We start from the raw sequence: 16568 nt of genomic DNA, 5'->3' as shown, positions 1-16568 counted from the left end.
GTATTGTGTAACATGAAGTCCTATGAGTGTCATCTGATGAAGATCATCAAAGGTTAGTGATTAATTTTATCTCTATTTCTGCTTTTTGTGACTCCTCTCTTTTGCTGGAAAAATGACTGTGTTTTTCTGTGACTAGGTACTGACGTAACATAATCTTTTGGTGTGGTTTCACCGTAAAGCCTTTTTGAAATCGGACACTGTGGTGGGATTAACAACAAGTTTATATTTAAAATTGTGTAAAATACTTGTATGTTTGAGGAATTTTAATTATGAGATTTCTGTTGTTTGAATTTGGCGCCGTGCACTTTCACTGGCTGTTATCATATTGAGCCACAACAATTAAGGCTATATCAGTATCCCTTTTTGATTAATGGTGTATGCTTCCATTTTGATCTCCATGTTGCTGTTTTGACGTTGTATACTAGTTTTGCCTCTAATCTCTTGCATTGATATACACAGTTGAAGTCGGAAGTTTACATACACCTTAGACAAATACATTGAAATTCAGTTTTTCACAATTCCTGACATTTAATCCTAGTAACAATTGTGCATAAAAAGTCTGTCTTAGGTCAGTTAGGATCACCACTTTATTATAAGAATGTGAAATGTCAGAAAAATTGTATAGAGAATGATTTATTTCAGTTTTTATTTCTTTCATCACATTTCCAGTGGGTCATAAGTTTACATACACTCTATTAGTATTTGGTAGCATTGCCTTTAAACTGTTTAACTTGGGTCAACCGTTTCTGGTAGCCTTCCACAAGCTTCCCACAATAAGTTGGGAGAATTTTGGCCCATTCCTCCTGACAGAGCTGGAGTAACTGAGTCAGGTTTGTAAGGCCTCCTTGTTCGCACACGCTTTTTCAGTTCTGCCCACAACTTTTCTATAGGATTGAGTTCAGGCTTTTGTGATGGCCACTCCAATAACTTGACTATGTTGTCCTTAAGCCATTTTACCATAACTTTGGAAGTATGCTTGGGGTCATTGATGCCATCTCATGATGCCATCTATTTTGTAAAGGGCACCAGGCCCTCCTGCAGCAAAGCACCTCAACAACATGATGCTGCCACCCCCGTGCTTGACGGTTGGGATGAGGTTCTTTGGCTTGCAAGCCTCCCCCTATTTCCTCCAAACATAACGATGGTCATTATGGCCTAACAGTTCTATTTGTTTCATCAGATCAGAGGATATTTTTCCAAAAAGTACGATCTTTGTCCCCATGTGCAGTTGCAAACCGTAGTCTGGCTTTTTTATGGTGGTTATTGAGCAGTGGCTTCTTCCTTGCTGAGCGACCTTTCAGGTTATGCCGAAATAGGACTTGTTTTTCCGTGGATATAGATACTTTTGTACCTGTTTCCTCCAGCATCTTCACAAGGTCCTTTGCTTTTGTTCTCGGATTGATTTGTACTTTTTGCACCAAAGTACATTTATCTCTAGGAGACATAAGGCCTGAGCGGTATGACAGCTGCGTGGTCCCATGGTGTTTATACTTGCGTACTATTATTGTTTGTGCAGATGAACGTGGTACCTTCAGGCATTTGGAAATGGCTCCCAAGGATGAACCAGACTTGTGGAGGTCTACAATGTTTTTTCCTGAGGTCTTGATTTCTTTCGATTTTCCCATGATGTCAAGCAAAGAGGCACTGGGTTTGAAGGTAGGCCTTGAAATACATCCACAGGTACACCACCAATTGACTCACATTATGTCAATTAGCCTAACAGAAGCTTCTAAAGCCATAACATAATTTTCTGGAATTTTCCAAGCTGTTTAAAGGCACAGTCAACATTGTGTTTGTAAACTTCTGACCCACTGGAATTGTGAGACAGTGCATTTTAAATTAAGTGAAATAATCTCTGTCTGTAAACAATTGTTGGAAAAATTACTTGTGTCCTGCACAAAGTAGATGTCCTAACCTACTTGCCAAAGCTTTAGTTTGTTAAACAAGAAATTTGTGGAGTGGTTGAAAATGAATTTTAATGACTCCAACCTAAGTGTATGTAAACTTTCGACTTCAACTGTATATACTTACACATGACACATTGTTCTTCACTGTAGGATGGATAGAATTATTAGAAAAGATGAATTGATTTTGTTACTATTGTACTGATGCTTGTCACTTTATTTAAATAATGTGTTATCGATAGAACGTTAATAAGAACCTTTACATGGCCGCTGTAAAAGCTGAAAATATCAGTATTCCTACAGCATTCCTCACTGTTCATTGAAAACATATGTAAACTCAAATAAATGTTATTTCACAACATATAATTCATACAAACTAATCATCAAATAATCATACATTTTTATATAAAGTTTTGTAATGAAACAACAGTAAAGGGTAACGTCAATGAAATTCTGTAACAATAATTTCATATTTCACATTAAAACAACAACACTATGATCTTGTGTTGGTGACATTACCTGAATATATCCCATTATACCAATAAATAATAAGCCCCTACTCAGAGGCATACATGAAGTATAGTATTTTTTCTGAGCATTTAACCGGATCAGAAAAACCACAGGGCCATTTTGACGTTAACTAGGCCACAGAGTTTGTCTTGGTCAGGTCACAAACTCTGGGTGCTACGAGAATAGAGGGCTGTCAATATTAATAGTCCATATTGAAGTGTGTTGTCCATTGTGTTTAGCCATGCTCCTCTGGTATCTGTCCAGGGATCCTGACCCCCTGGTCCAGAGTGTTCCTGGGGCTGGAGTTGGCGCCGCTGGAGCGAGTTTCGGCCGTGTTGCTGGACCTCTGAATGAACTGGAGGAAGTTCTCCTGCAGGGAGCCCTCGTGGCTGGAGGTACCCAGCTCCACCGGCCTGGAGGAGCAGCAGCGCCGGAACTTGACCAGCTCCTCCCTGATTTGCCTGTTGAGCAGGCCATAGAAGAAAGGGTTGACAGCGAAGGAGGAGTAGGCCAGCCAGGTAACAGCCTCCTCCACATCTCCGGGGCTCTGCAGGGATGAGCTGAAGGACAGGTGCAAGTGGAAGGAGAAGTAAGGCAGCCAGCAGAGCAGGAACTGACCCACAATGATCACCAGGGTGAGGGCAGCCTTACCTCCACTGAAGGCCATCTCAGGGGATAGTCTCTGGGGCAGGCTGCGGGTGGTTGTGATGATGGTTGTCTGGCTGTTGATGGAGTCAGAACGGTTGGGACGTTTGGCCGGGTTGGACGAGGCCCATGTGGTAGGAGTGGGTGTGTGCTGCAGGGCGGCCGAGCGTGCAACCTTGTACACATTACAGTAGACTGCGAAGATGACCACGGCGGGTAGCAGGAAACACATCACGCTGAAGAGCACAGCGAACACCTTCCTCAGCCGACTGTGGCTCCAGTGGAGGGAGCAGTGGTTGGCAGCGATGGAGCTGTGGGCCCCGTAGGCAGGCCAGCCAAACAGGGTGACCAGGGCCAGCAGGATGGACTTTACCCAGATGAAGAGCATGACGCCAATGGCCAGGTTGATGCTCATCTTCACCTCGTAGCGCATAGGATGGACGATGTAGTAGTAACGCTCCACACTGATGGCGGTGATGGTGAGGATGGAGGCACAGATGAGGAACACGTTGAGGAAGATGTAGACCTGGCACTCCAGCACGGTGAACACCACAGTGCCGAAGAAGGGCGAGTTAGAGATGATGCCCAGAGGCATGAGGAGGATGGCACACAGCAGGTCCACTGCACACAGGTGGCACACAAAGGCAAACCTCTTCAGGTGAGGGGCGCGGGCTATGGCCACCATGACTCCAGTGTTAGCCAATAGGGCGATGAGGTTAAGGGTCACCATTGCAAACAGCCCAATCAGATCCTTGATCTGAGACTGGGAGCCGGTGACCACCCCCACCTCTGCAGGAACTGTGGGGTTGGGTCCCCATAGGCTGGTTGTGAGGTTGGCCCCTGTGCGATTGGGAGTAGAAGCCAGCATCGGACCAGACTTCTCCATAGTTCACAGAAGACTAGTCATCATTACAGCAGCAGGCCCCATTGCAATATTTACTTTCTCCTCATTTTAGGATATGTCCTGTTAGACAGACAAAAACACAATTACAAAAATGATATGATCTTGAAATGTCACCAAACATATACAGAACATGGTTGCCCTATTCTCAGAATATGATATGTTAATATTCTAGAAACGTTTCATGGGAATGTTGCAAGAACCTTTCTGTGTATCAGGCATCAGGACGTCGCCTGATGGTCCCAAAGAAACATTCTCCCCCGAAAATAATTTTCATCATTACACATCACATCTTGTTACTGTGGCTGAGCCAATCAACACTCTGATTGGTGAAGCACTGATCCATTCACAGCTCTTTGTTTGTTGGCAAGGTTAGGGACACACACAAACAATGCTTTTAACATAGTGTTTTCAACCTACGTGTTTGACACACTGTGACATACATGATTACATTGCGCATGTTCATTTATACAGTAAATATTATTCAACATGTCCTCAGTTGGGATTTGAATCCACAACCTCCTGGTTCACAACCTCTTTGTCCATTATCAGTTAATCTGACTATTCTCTCATCATTGATTTGATTGACTTATTTCTGCAATTTTAGGGCTTTTTGTATAGTTGTCTAATGTTGGTGGGGTATATAACCCTGTTTTAATGCAACTCCCGAATCACTATGATCAATAAAAGTGTGTGTTTTTGTGTACTTTAACAGGGCTGAGACTAACATTTAGGATAAAAGTAAGAATAGCTGTGTTTATGTCAAAGCAACTATCTCCCATCCAGGCCAATCCTACACTACACTACAGTATGTGTGTGTACTGAAGATAAGAGAGAGAAAACAAAGACTTTTGGTAAGTCTGAGGGTTTCAGTTGCTCACTACCTTTGTTCATGTCCAACAGCATGTCACAACACTCACCAATAAATTTACCTGAGTCATCTCTCAAGTCTACATTTATTGATATTCTTTCTCAATTATATAATTTCACTTTGACTAGAAAAACTTGTCCAAACACATCAGTCTGATATAATAGAATATAATAACAACGTTTAGCCAAAAAGAAAACAAAGCAAATTAATTTGTCAAATGTTGGATATGATTACATTTCTAGAGCATTATAGTTGTAAGGGGATCCCTGCCCTGGCCTGAAGCCCCTCTAGTTCACTGCTTGGAGGTTATTGGACAAGCCAAACTACCAGATCACATGGACGTAAAACCATTATGAACTGAGAATACATGCATTTTTACTGTTTTGATAAGAAAACCAGATGTACAAGTTGATTCAGATAATGCACTTACAACCGTTTGTCTGCAACATATAATCCTTACTCCTTGCTACATGGTGTGTTTGTATAGCATGGATTTGGGGAACACAACATAGATCATAGTAATGGGCACATTAGATACGGTGTGGGGCACCAGGCCAATTGAGTGATTGTGATGTTGTTACCCATAAATGCAGGGTTATGTAAGTCTGCTCTCCTTTCGATCCAAACACTGACCAACATCAACCTTCCACTCACATAGGAAATCTATCCTTGCCTTTTGACTTACTAAAGTCGTTGTTTTTTTTCTCTCAGAAGGGTGTGTTTACTTTAGACAGGAGAAAGAGTGAAACACTTCTCAGAATTTCTCCCTCGTCCCATTTCCCAGTAACATGAGTAACACGCTTGAGTCTTTTACTTTCGGTTTTGAACCACCAACTTCAAACAGCTGAAAATACATTATATTTTTGTTGTTGAAAATATATTTCACTGCGATTTAGATGGTACAATGACTCCCTACACTATAAAGTGCTTGTATTCTCACATAATCTCAAATTGAGGGAACAGTAACATTTTGGCAACCAGGAAATGACAGAGCAGCTTTCCCATTTTGACAACAAATGCCATCCTTGCAGGAGAAATCAATATGTAAATATCATAGTCAATCACAACACTGGTGGGTAAGAAATACTGTGAAACATTATAATTCCACTATTACTGCAGATATATTATGGACATTTTCTAAAATTACAATGCAAAAAAAAAAAAAATCCTATATGTGGCACCTTTAAGAAAAGAAATCAAATCAAAACAAATTGTATTTGTCACATGCGCCGAATACAACAGACCTTACAGTGAAATGCTTACTTACAAGTCCTTAACCAACCATGCAGTTTAAAGAAAAACCTAAAAAAAAGTCAGAGATTAGAAAAACAAATAATTAAAGAGCAGCAGTAAATAACGATAGCGCGGCTATATACAGGGTCTATATACAGGGGCTATATACAGGGGGTACAGAGTCAATGTGTCAATGTGCGGGAGCAACGGTGTCGAGGGAATCGAGGTAATTATGTACATGCAGGTAGAGTTATTAAAGTGTCTATGCATAGATAATAACAGAGAGTAGCTGCAGCGTATGGGTGGGGTGGGGGGGGCAGTGAGGTACTGGGCCGTACACACTACCCTCTGTAGTGCCTTGCGGTTGGCGCAGATGCCATACCAGTCAGTGATGCAACCCGGTCAGGATGCTCTCGATGGTGCAACTGTAAAACCTTTTGAGGATCTGAGGACCCATGCCAAATCTTTTCAGTCTCCTGAGGGGGAATACGTTATGCCGTGCACTCTTCATGACTGTGTTGGTGTGCTTGAACCATGTTAGTTTGTTGGTGATGTGGACGCCAAGGAACTTGAAGCTCTCAACCTTCTCCACTACAGCCCCGTTGATAAAAATGGGGGCTTGCTCGGTCCTCCTTTTCCTGTAGTCCACAATCATCTCCTTTGTCTTGATCATGTTGAGGGAGAGGTTGTTGTCCTTGAACCACACAGTCAGGTCTCTGACCTCCTCCCTATAGGCTATCTCATCATTGTCGGTGATCAGGCCTACTACTGTTGTGTCATCAGTGAACTTAATGATGGTGTTGGAGTTGTGCCTGGCCATGCAGTCATGAGTGAACAGGGAGTACAGGAGGGGACTGAGCACACACCCCTGAGGGGCCCTCGTGTTGAGGATCAGCGTGGTGGATGTGTTGTTACCTACCCTCACCACCTGGGTGTAGCCCGTCAGGAAGTCCAGGATTCAGTTGCAGAGGGAGGAGTTTAGTCCTAGGGTCCTTAGCTTATTGATGAGCATTGAGGGCACTTTGGTGTTGAATGCAGAGCTGTAGTCAATGAATAGCATTCTCACATACGTGTTCATTTTGTCCAGGTGGGAAAGGGCAGTGTGGAGTGTAACAGAGATTGCATCATCTGTAGATTTGTTGGTGCAGTATGCAAATTGGAGTGGGTCTAGGGATAATGGTGTTAATGTGAGCCATGACCAGCCTTTCAAAGCATGGCTACAGATGTGAGTGCCAGGGGTTGGTAGTCATTTAGGCAGGTTATCTTAGTGTTCTTGGGCTCGTCTGGTAGGCTCGTGTCACTGGACAGCCCTCGGCTGTGCTTCCCTTTGTAGACTGTAATAGTTTGCAAGCCCTGCCACATCCGACGAGCGTCGGAGCTGGTGTAGTACGATTCGATCTTGGTCCTGTATTGACGCTTTGCCTGTTTGATGGTTTGTCGGAGGGCATAGCAGGATTTCTTATAAGCTTACAGGTTAGAGTCCCGCTCCTTGAAAGCGGCAGCTCTAACCTTTAGCTCAGTGCAAATGTTGCCTGTAATCGATGGCTTCTGGTTCGGGTATGTATGTACAGTCAATGTGGGAACGACGTCCTCAATGCATTAATTGATAAAGCCAGTGACTGATGTGGTGTACTCCTCAATGCCATTGGAAGAATCCCGGTACACATTCCAGTCTGTGCTAGCAAAACAGACCTGTAGTTCAGTAATGTTTGCTTGTAAAGGAAGTTTAGAATTCTTTTCCCTCTGGTTGCACATTTTACATGCTGATAGAAATTCGGTAAAACTGATTTATGTTTCCCTGCATTAAAGTCACCAACCACTAGGAACACCGCATCTGGATGAGGGTTTTCCTGTTTGCTTATGGCGGAATACAGCTCATTTTGTGACATTTTAGTGCCAACCTCACTCTGTGGTGGTATGTAAACAGCTACAAAAATACAGATGAAAACTCTTTAGGTAGATAGTGTGGTCTACAGCTTATCATGAGATACTCTACCTCAGGCGAGCAAAACTTTGAGACTTCTTTAGATATCATGCACCAGCTGTTGTTTACATAAATGCATAGGCCTCCGCCCCATGCCTTACCAGAGGCTGCTGTTCTGTCTTGACGATAGAGTGTCTGTTCTGTTCCAGCTGTATGTTCTTAATGTCGTCTTTCAGCCACGACTCTGTGAAACATATTACAGTTTTTAATGTCCCGTTGGTAAGATATACGTGCTTTCAGTTCGTCCCATTTATTTTCCAGTGATTGAATGTTAGCTAGCAGAATGGAAGGCAAGGGCAGATTAGCCACTCAGTGCCTGATCCTCGAGGGCACCCCGATCTTTAGCCTCAAACTCTCCGTTTCCTTCTGCAGTGAATCACGGGGATCTGGTCCTGGTCGGGTGTCTGCAGTATATCCCGACTCATTGAAGAAGAACTCCTTGTCCAATTTGAGGTGAATAATCCCCGTTCTGATGTCCAGGAGCTCTTTTCTGGTCATAAGAGACAGTAGCAGCAACATTATGTACAAAACAAGTTATGAACAATGCAAAAACACAAACAAAATAGCATGATTGGTTGAGAGCTGATAAGACGACAGCCCTACCCTCCGGCGCCAGTATGTTTTACACTGAAGGGCCAGTGACCTGTTCAATGGCTCTTACAGACAAGCACTTTTTTTTGAGAGACGTGAGTCACCCATGCTTGTCCCTCCGATGTCCCCCTCACTATCCCTCTGGTTCCATCTCCTCCCTGCCATGTCAGCTCGATATGTCACTGCACAGCTACTGTCAACTGGGAAACACACTGAGATGAAGTCAGTTAAATCGGCTTCAATGTGAATACATTTTGTACATTTTGTACATGGATATTTGACTAGAAATGTAGCTAAATACGGATGCATATGCACACTTTTGGTAAGGCTGTGTATTATGAGTGATAATAGATGGAATAGAAGAAACATTTGTTATATTTCCCTTCAGGATAATTATATTTTACTGAAAAGATGAGAAGTAAGTTCTTAAGAGCACATACACATATAAGACATACATTGGACATTTAGATGACCTTCACTTTGAAACACATAACTGCAGTGTGCATGGACCTGAAGCAGAAAACCCATTCCCCCAAAAAACAATAACTTCAAATAGTTTGTTCCCTCGACTCTCAGCTCGTCAATGACAATGTGATGAAACGTTCAAGTGATTACAATGTATGTAAAAGTGCACAGTGCATCTAACAGAATGTACACCTGTTAGCTACGCATCCGGTGGCGGATGCACTGTATGTTATGGAGATGGGAAAATTAATGAAAATGTGTAAAATGATCAAATAAGTCTCATAACCTACCCATAATATTAGATATGTCACGTCCAATTCAAAGAAATAATACTTTTTTGAGTCGTACGTTCTGGATATCCCAAGGGTTGTTTTAGTGAGGAAACCTCAGATGAGTAGACCTGAAAAAGTCCTAGTAGACCAGTTACAGTGGGTATTTCCACTGGATGAGCAGCACAAGTTCCACACTGGTGAGGGTTCCAGGTAGAGGTAGCCAGAGTGGGTTGTCCAGAGGTTTTGAAGTTCAGTGTCTATTATAGGTGTACTCCAGAGGGAATATCCCTGGTCCAAACCAGGCTGTGGTAACAGAGGGACACTAGTGCAAGAGATGGTGTGTAGAAGCTGTTGATCACTTCACTTCCCTCAGGATAGTGTCTAAGTCCCTGATAGATGTGAGAGGATGACCTTTATCTCTCTCAACCCTCCTCCTTTCACTCTATCACTGTGTATGGCAGTGACTGTCACACATTGTGAGCTGCTTGATTTTTTTTCAGACAGACACACACTCCACTGTCCCCTCAGAAGTCAGGTCTTCCCAGGGTCCTAGAGCTCACCAAATCACAAGACTGGCACCAGCTGTGTGGTAACAACTGCAACTGGAATGTACAGTACATGTTGACATGGCCTTTTCCAAAAATGTGTTATTTATTGTATTATTTAGAGTTGAATTATTATGATTTTTTACCAAATGTCACATTACGCAGAGTGAAGGTTAGTTAAAACAATTTGGTATAATCTTTTCCTGAACTATCATCTATTAATGTAGTAATTGAACCAGCTGTGGTGATGACAATTATATTAATCTCTGGATGACAATGTTCAAAATTGAGTGTTAGGAAGAAACTGTAATGGCAACTTTGTGTGTTGGTGTTGCTGTTTAATGAAATGCTGTAAGTGTTGTGTGAAGAATGGGATCACCAGATCCAACTGAGCATATACAGTGTATTGCAAACATGTTGGGCAACAACCACTAAACAGTGTCAACCAACAGTGACATCAAAAGCGCTGAAGGTATAACCTTAGTTATTTTGCACAAAACACTGGGAGCAGGGCACAATAATATAACTAAGAAAAATCTAGATGAAAACCTGCAGAGAGAGAGATATGCAACAGACAGAGGTCTGACAGCTAGCTTGAGGGTCATTTTGTTTATTGAGCCTGTATCATGGGTTCAAGTAAATATATCGCATACAAAAAGGCTGAGAGGTGACTACATTCAACAGGGTCTGAGGCAGTGCTCACTAGTGACACCTGCTGGTGGCGATGCAGAAGGACATTCTCTCAACAGGCTGCTGCTGTGTGTAATGAATAGGACCCGTATTCGTAGTGTCTCAGAGTAGGAGATATAGAATCACTTATTCTTTACGATTTAAAAAGCAAAAATTGTCCTAGATCAGCACTCCTAATCCGAGACGCTTTGTGAATCTGTGCCCAGGCCACTGAATAAACTGAGACAAGCACATTGATCACCACAGGCACTTTCAACAATTGATAGGCAACTCATAAACAATATCAGTGCACTGGGATTATAGATTGGCAAAGCTGCATCTTCTGGTTCATAGACACACACTAATGTATAGTCAAATCAAACGTCTGTGGACATATATAGAACATGGAGATCATCTCTACAGTTATTCCCTCAATCAGGCAATATACCCCATGCCGATACAGCATATATCTTCCGTATTGAATTATGTTGCATGCACTCACATTCATATGGTAACTGAAGAGATATGTTTTCACCAAAAGTAGGTGAGTGAAAATAAAACGCTTATACAACTAAACTCAGCAAAAAAAGATACGTCCTCTCACTGTCAACTGTGTTTATTTTCAGCAAACTTAACATATGTAAATATTTGTATGAACATAACCTGATTCAACAACTGAGACATAAACTGAACAAGTTCCACAGACATGTGACTAACAGAAATTGAATCATGTGATCCTGAACAAAGGGAGGGTCAAAATCAAAAGTAACAGTCAGTATCTGGTGTGGCCACCAGCTGCATTAATTACTGCAGTGCATCTCCTCCTCATGGACTGCACCAGATTTGCCAGTTCTTGCTGTGAGATGTTACCCCACTCTTCCACCAAGGCACCTGCAAGTTCCCAGACATTTATGGAGGGAATGGCCCTAGCCCTCACCCTCTGTTCCAACAGGTCCCAGACATGCTCAATGGGATTGAGATCTGGGCTCTTCGCTGGCTATGGCAATACACTGACATTCCTGTTTTTCAGGAAATCACGCACAGAACGAGCAGTATGGCTGGTGGCATTGTCATGCTGGAGGGTCATGTCAGAACGAGCCTGCAGGAAGGGTACCACATGAGGGAGGAGGATCTCTTCCCTGTAACGCATAGCGTTGAGATGCCTGCAATGACAACATGCTCAGTCCGATGATGCTGTGACACACCGCCCCAGACCATTACGGATCCCGCTCCAGAGTACATGCTTTGGTGTAATGCTCATTCATTCGACGATAAACGCGAATCCAACTATCACCCCTGGGGAGACAAAACCTTGACTCGTCAGTGAAGAGCACTTTTTGCCAGTCCTGTCTGGTCCAGCGACGTTGGGTTTGTGCCCATAGGCGACGTTGTTGCCGGTGATGTCTGATGAGAACCTGCCTTACAACAGGCCTACAAGCCCTCAGTCCAGCCTCTCTCAGCCTATTGTGGACAGTCTGAGCACTGATGGAGGGATTGTGCGTTCCTGGTGTAACTCAGGCAGTTGTTGTTGCCATCCTGTACCTATCCCGCAGGTGTGATGTTCGGATGTACAGATCCTGTGCAGGTGTTGTTACACGTGGTCACTGCGAGGACGATCAGCCGTCCGTCCTGTCTCCCTGTAGCGCTGTCTTAGGCATATCACAGTACGGACATGGCAATTTATTGCCCTGGCCACAACTGCAGTCCTCATGCCTCCTTGCAGCATGCCTAAGCCACATTCATGCAGATGAGCAGGGACCCTGGGCATCTTTCGTTTGGTGATTTTCAGAGTCAGTAGAAAGGCCTCTTTAGTGTTCTTATTTTTCATAACTGTGACGTGACCTTAATTGCATACCGTCTGTACGCTGTTAGTGTCTTAACGACCGTTCCACAGGGGCATGTTCATTAACTGTTTATGGTTCATTGAACAAGCATGGGAAACAGTGTTTAAACCCTTTACAATGAAGATCTGTGAAGTTATTTGGATTTTGACAAATTATCTTTGAAAGGCAGGGTCCTGAGTTTATGTTCAGAGTCAGAAATACAGAGCAAAATTAAAACAATAATGTCCAGAATGAAGACACAGGTAGGTACTGTATTGCATTTAGTAAAGGTACAGTATTCACACTTTATATCCAGTAAAGGTAAAGAGAACAGTCCTCCCATAACAACAATTACAGTGGGCAAATAGCACAATTACTGTACATTGAAAATCTAGCCACAGTTTTTGTCTGTTCAAAGTAAATATTCTAGACTAATAGATTTACAATAAGGATTGTAATTTTCAGAGAGTACAGTATATATTTATATTTACAATTTAGTCATTACAGTAGTGAGCGCATACATTTTAATTTGTACTGGTCCCCCTTGGGAATCAAACCCACAACCCTGGCATTGCAAGTTCCATGTTCTACCAACTGAGCTCAGGTTACGAGTAAAACTGCCAACAGCCAAATACAATAGACCAGCTATTCCCCCAGGGGTACGCGCATTGCCATCAGGGCTACGCCAAATAAAAACGTGATTCACATTTTCAAACAGTGCATATAGATTTTCCAATGGGGCTATACATTTGGGTGATGTTTTTTTCTCACCTGAGTAGCCTCATTTCACTGCAAAAAATGTACTTAAACCATCTAGTGTTCAGCGAAATAACAAGTAAAAGCCATGACAGGGAGACATAGTGGAGTGGTAATGCCATGACAGGGAGACATAGTGGAGTGGTAATGCCATGACAGGGAGACATAGTGGAGTGGTAATGCCATGACAGGGAGACATAGTGGAGTGGTAATGCCATGACAGGGAGACATAGTGGAGTGGTAATGCCATGACAGGGAGACATAGTGGAGTGGTAATGCCATGACAGGGAGACATAGTGGAGTGGTAATGCCATGACAGGGAGACATAGTGGAGTGGTAATGCCATGACAGGGAGACATAGTGGAGTGGTAATGCCATGACAGGGAGACATAGTGGAGTGGTAATGCCATGACAGGGAGACATAGTGGAGTGGTAAAGCCATGACAGGGAGACATAGTGGAGTGGTAATGCCATGACAGTGAGACATAGTGGTAAAGCCATGACAGGGAGACATAGTGGAGTGGTAATGCCATGACAGTGGGGAGACATAGTGGAGTGGTAATGCCATGACAGGGAGACATAGTGGAGTGGTAATGCCATGACAGGGAGACATAGTGGAGTGGTAATGCCATGACAGGGAGACATAGTGGAGTGGTAATGCCATGACAGGGAGACATAGTGGAGTGGTAATGCCATGACAGTGGTAATGGAGACATAGTGGAGTGGTAATGCCATGACAGGGAGACATAGTGGAGTGGTAAAGCCATGACAGGGAGACATAGTGGAGTGGTAATGACAGGGAGACATAGTGGAGTGGTAATGCCATGACAGGGAGACATAGTGGAGTGGTAATGCCATGACAGGGAGACATAGTGGAGTGGTAATGCCATGACAGGGAGACATAGTGGAGTGGTAATGCCATGACAGGGAGACATAGTGGAGTGGTAATGCCAGTGGTAAAGCCATGACAGGGAGACATAGTGGAGTGGTAACATGACAGGGAGACATAGTGGAGTAATGCCATGACAGGGAAAGCCATGACAGGGAGACATAGTGGAGTGGTAATGCCATGACAGGGAGACATAGTGGAGTGGTAATGCCATGACAGGGAGACATAGTGGAGTGGTAATGCCATGACAGGGAGACATAGTGGAGTGGTAATGCCATGACAGGGAGACATAGTGGAATGGTAATGCCATGACAGGGAGACATAGTGGAGTGGTAATGCCATGTAACATGGGAGACATAGTGGTAAAGCCATGACAGGGGACATAGTGGAGTGGTAATGCCATGACAGGGAGACATAGTGGTAAAGCCATGACAGGGAGGTAATGCCATGACAGGGAGACATAGTGGAGTGGTAATAGCCATGACAGGGAGACATAGTGGAGTGGTAAAGCCATGACAGGGAGACATAGTGGAGTGGTAATGCCATGACAGGGAGACATAGTGGAGTGGTAATAATGCCATGACAGGGAGACATAGTGGAGTGGTAAAGCCATGACAGGGAGACATAGTGGAGTGGACATAAGTGGTAAAGCCATGACAGGGAGACATAGTGGAGTGGTAATGCCATGACAGGGAGACATAGTGGAGTGGTAATGCCATGACAGGGAGACATAGTGGAGTGGTGACAGGGAATGCCATGACAGGGAGACATAGTGGAGTGGTAAAGCCATGACAGGGAGACATAGTGGAGTGGTAAAGCCATGACAGGGAGACATGACAGGGAGACATAGTGGAGTGGTAATGCCATGACAGGGAGACATAGTGGAGTGGTAAAGCCATGACAGGGAGACATAGACATAGACATGGAGTGGTAAAGCCATGACAGGGAGACATAGTGGAGTGGTAAAGCCATGACAGGGAGACATAGTGGAGCCATGACAGGGAGAAAGCCATGACAGGGAGACATAGTGGAGTGGTAAAGCCATGACAGGGAGACATAGTGGAGTGGTAATGCCATGACAGGGAGACATAGTGGAGTGGTAAAGCCATGACAGGGAGACATAGTGGAGTGGTAATGCCATGACAGGGAGACATAGTGGAGTGGTAAAGCCATGACAGGGAGACATAGTGGAGTGGTAAAGCCATGACAGGGAGACATAGTGGAGTGGTAATGCCATGACAGGGAGACATAGTGGAGTGGTAAAGCCATGACAGGGAGACATGACAGGGAGAGTGGTAAAGCCATGACAGGGAGACATAGTGGAGTGGTAGGGAGACATGCATGACAGGGAGACATAGTGGAGTGGACAGTGGAGTGGTAATGCCATGACAGGGAGACATAGTGGAGTGGTAAAGCCATGACAGGGAGACATAGTGGAGTGGTAATGCCATGACAGGGAGACATAGTGGAGTGGTAATGCCATGACAGGGAGACATAGTGGAGTGGTAATGCCATGACAGGGAGACATAGTGGAGTGGTAATGCCATGACAGGGAGACATAGTGGAGTGGTAATGCCATGACAGGGAGACATAGTGGAGTGGTAAAGCCATGACAGGGAGACATAGTGGAGTGGTAAAGCCATGACAGGGAGACATAGTGGAGTGGTAATGCCATGACAGGGAGACATAGTGGAGTGGTAATGCCATGACAGGGAGACATAGTAGTGGAGTGGTAATGCCAGTGATGCCATGGGAGACATAGTGGAGTGGTAAATGCCATGACAGGGAGACATAGTGGAGTGGTAAAGCCATGACAGGGAGACATGGAGTGGTAAAGCCATGACAGGGAGACATAGTGGAGTGGTAAAATGCCATGACAGGGAGACATAGTGGAGTGGTAAAGCCATGACAGGGAGACATAGTGGAGTGGTAATGCCATGACAGGGAGACATAGTGGAGTGGTAAAGCCATGACAGGGAGACATAGTGGAGTGGTAAAGCCATGACAGGGAGACATAGTGGAGTGGTAAAGCCATGACAGGGAGACATAGTGGAGTGGTAAAGCCATGACAGGGAGACATAGTGGAGTGGTAAAGCCATGACAGGGAGACATAGTGGAATGGTAAAGCCATGACAGGGAGACATAGTGGAGTGGTAAAGCCATGACAGGGAGACATAGTGGAGTGGTAAAGCCATGACAGGGAGACATAGTGGAGTGGTAAAGCCATGACAGGGAGACATAGTGGAGTGGTAAAGCCATGACAGGGAGACATAGTGGAGTGGTAAAGCCATGACAGGGAGACATAGTGGAGTGGTAAAGCCATGACAGGGAGACATAGTGGAGTGGTAAAGCCATGACAGGGAGACATAGTGGAGTGGTAAAGCCATGACAGGGAGACATAGTGGAGTGGTAATGCCATGACAGGGAGACATAGTGGAGTGGTAATGCCATGACAGGGAGACATAGTGGAGTGGTAATGCCATGACAGGGAGACATAGTGGAGTTGTAAT

At 44.2% G+C, this 16568-nt stretch overlaps 1 protein-coding gene across 1 annotated transcript; it reads right to left on the bottom strand.

The window, feature by feature from the left end:
- Positions 1–2047: 2047 nt before the first annotated feature.
- Positions 2048–9829, bottom strand: gpr61l (G protein-coupled receptor 61-like). Its single transcript, XM_035779398.2, has 2 exons — positions 9395–9829; positions 2048–4023 (listed from the first exon to the last, which is right to left on the bottom strand). The coding sequence occupies exon 2, from the start codon at positions 3943–3945 to the stop codon at positions 2650–2652; it is 1296 nt and encodes a 431-aa protein (XP_035635291.1). The 5' UTR covers positions 3946–4023; positions 9395–9829; the 3' UTR covers positions 2048–2649.
- Positions 9830–16568: the final 6739 nt, after the last annotated feature.

This window comes from Oncorhynchus keta, chromosome 10 (assembly GCF_023373465.1).
Source record: "Oncorhynchus keta strain PuntledgeMale-10-30-2019 chromosome 10, Oket_V2, whole genome shotgun sequence".
NCBI classification, from domain to species: domain Eukaryota; kingdom Metazoa; phylum Chordata; class Actinopteri; order Salmoniformes; family Salmonidae; genus Oncorhynchus; species Oncorhynchus keta.
This window is presented reverse-complemented; position numbering and strand designations above follow the sequence as displayed.

What these genes read in the sequence shown, in the direction of transcription:
- gpr61l (XM_035779398.2), bottom strand. Translation starts at nt 3,945, where the DNA reads ATGGAGAAGTCTGGTCCGATGCTGGCTTCTACTCCCAATCGCACAGGG.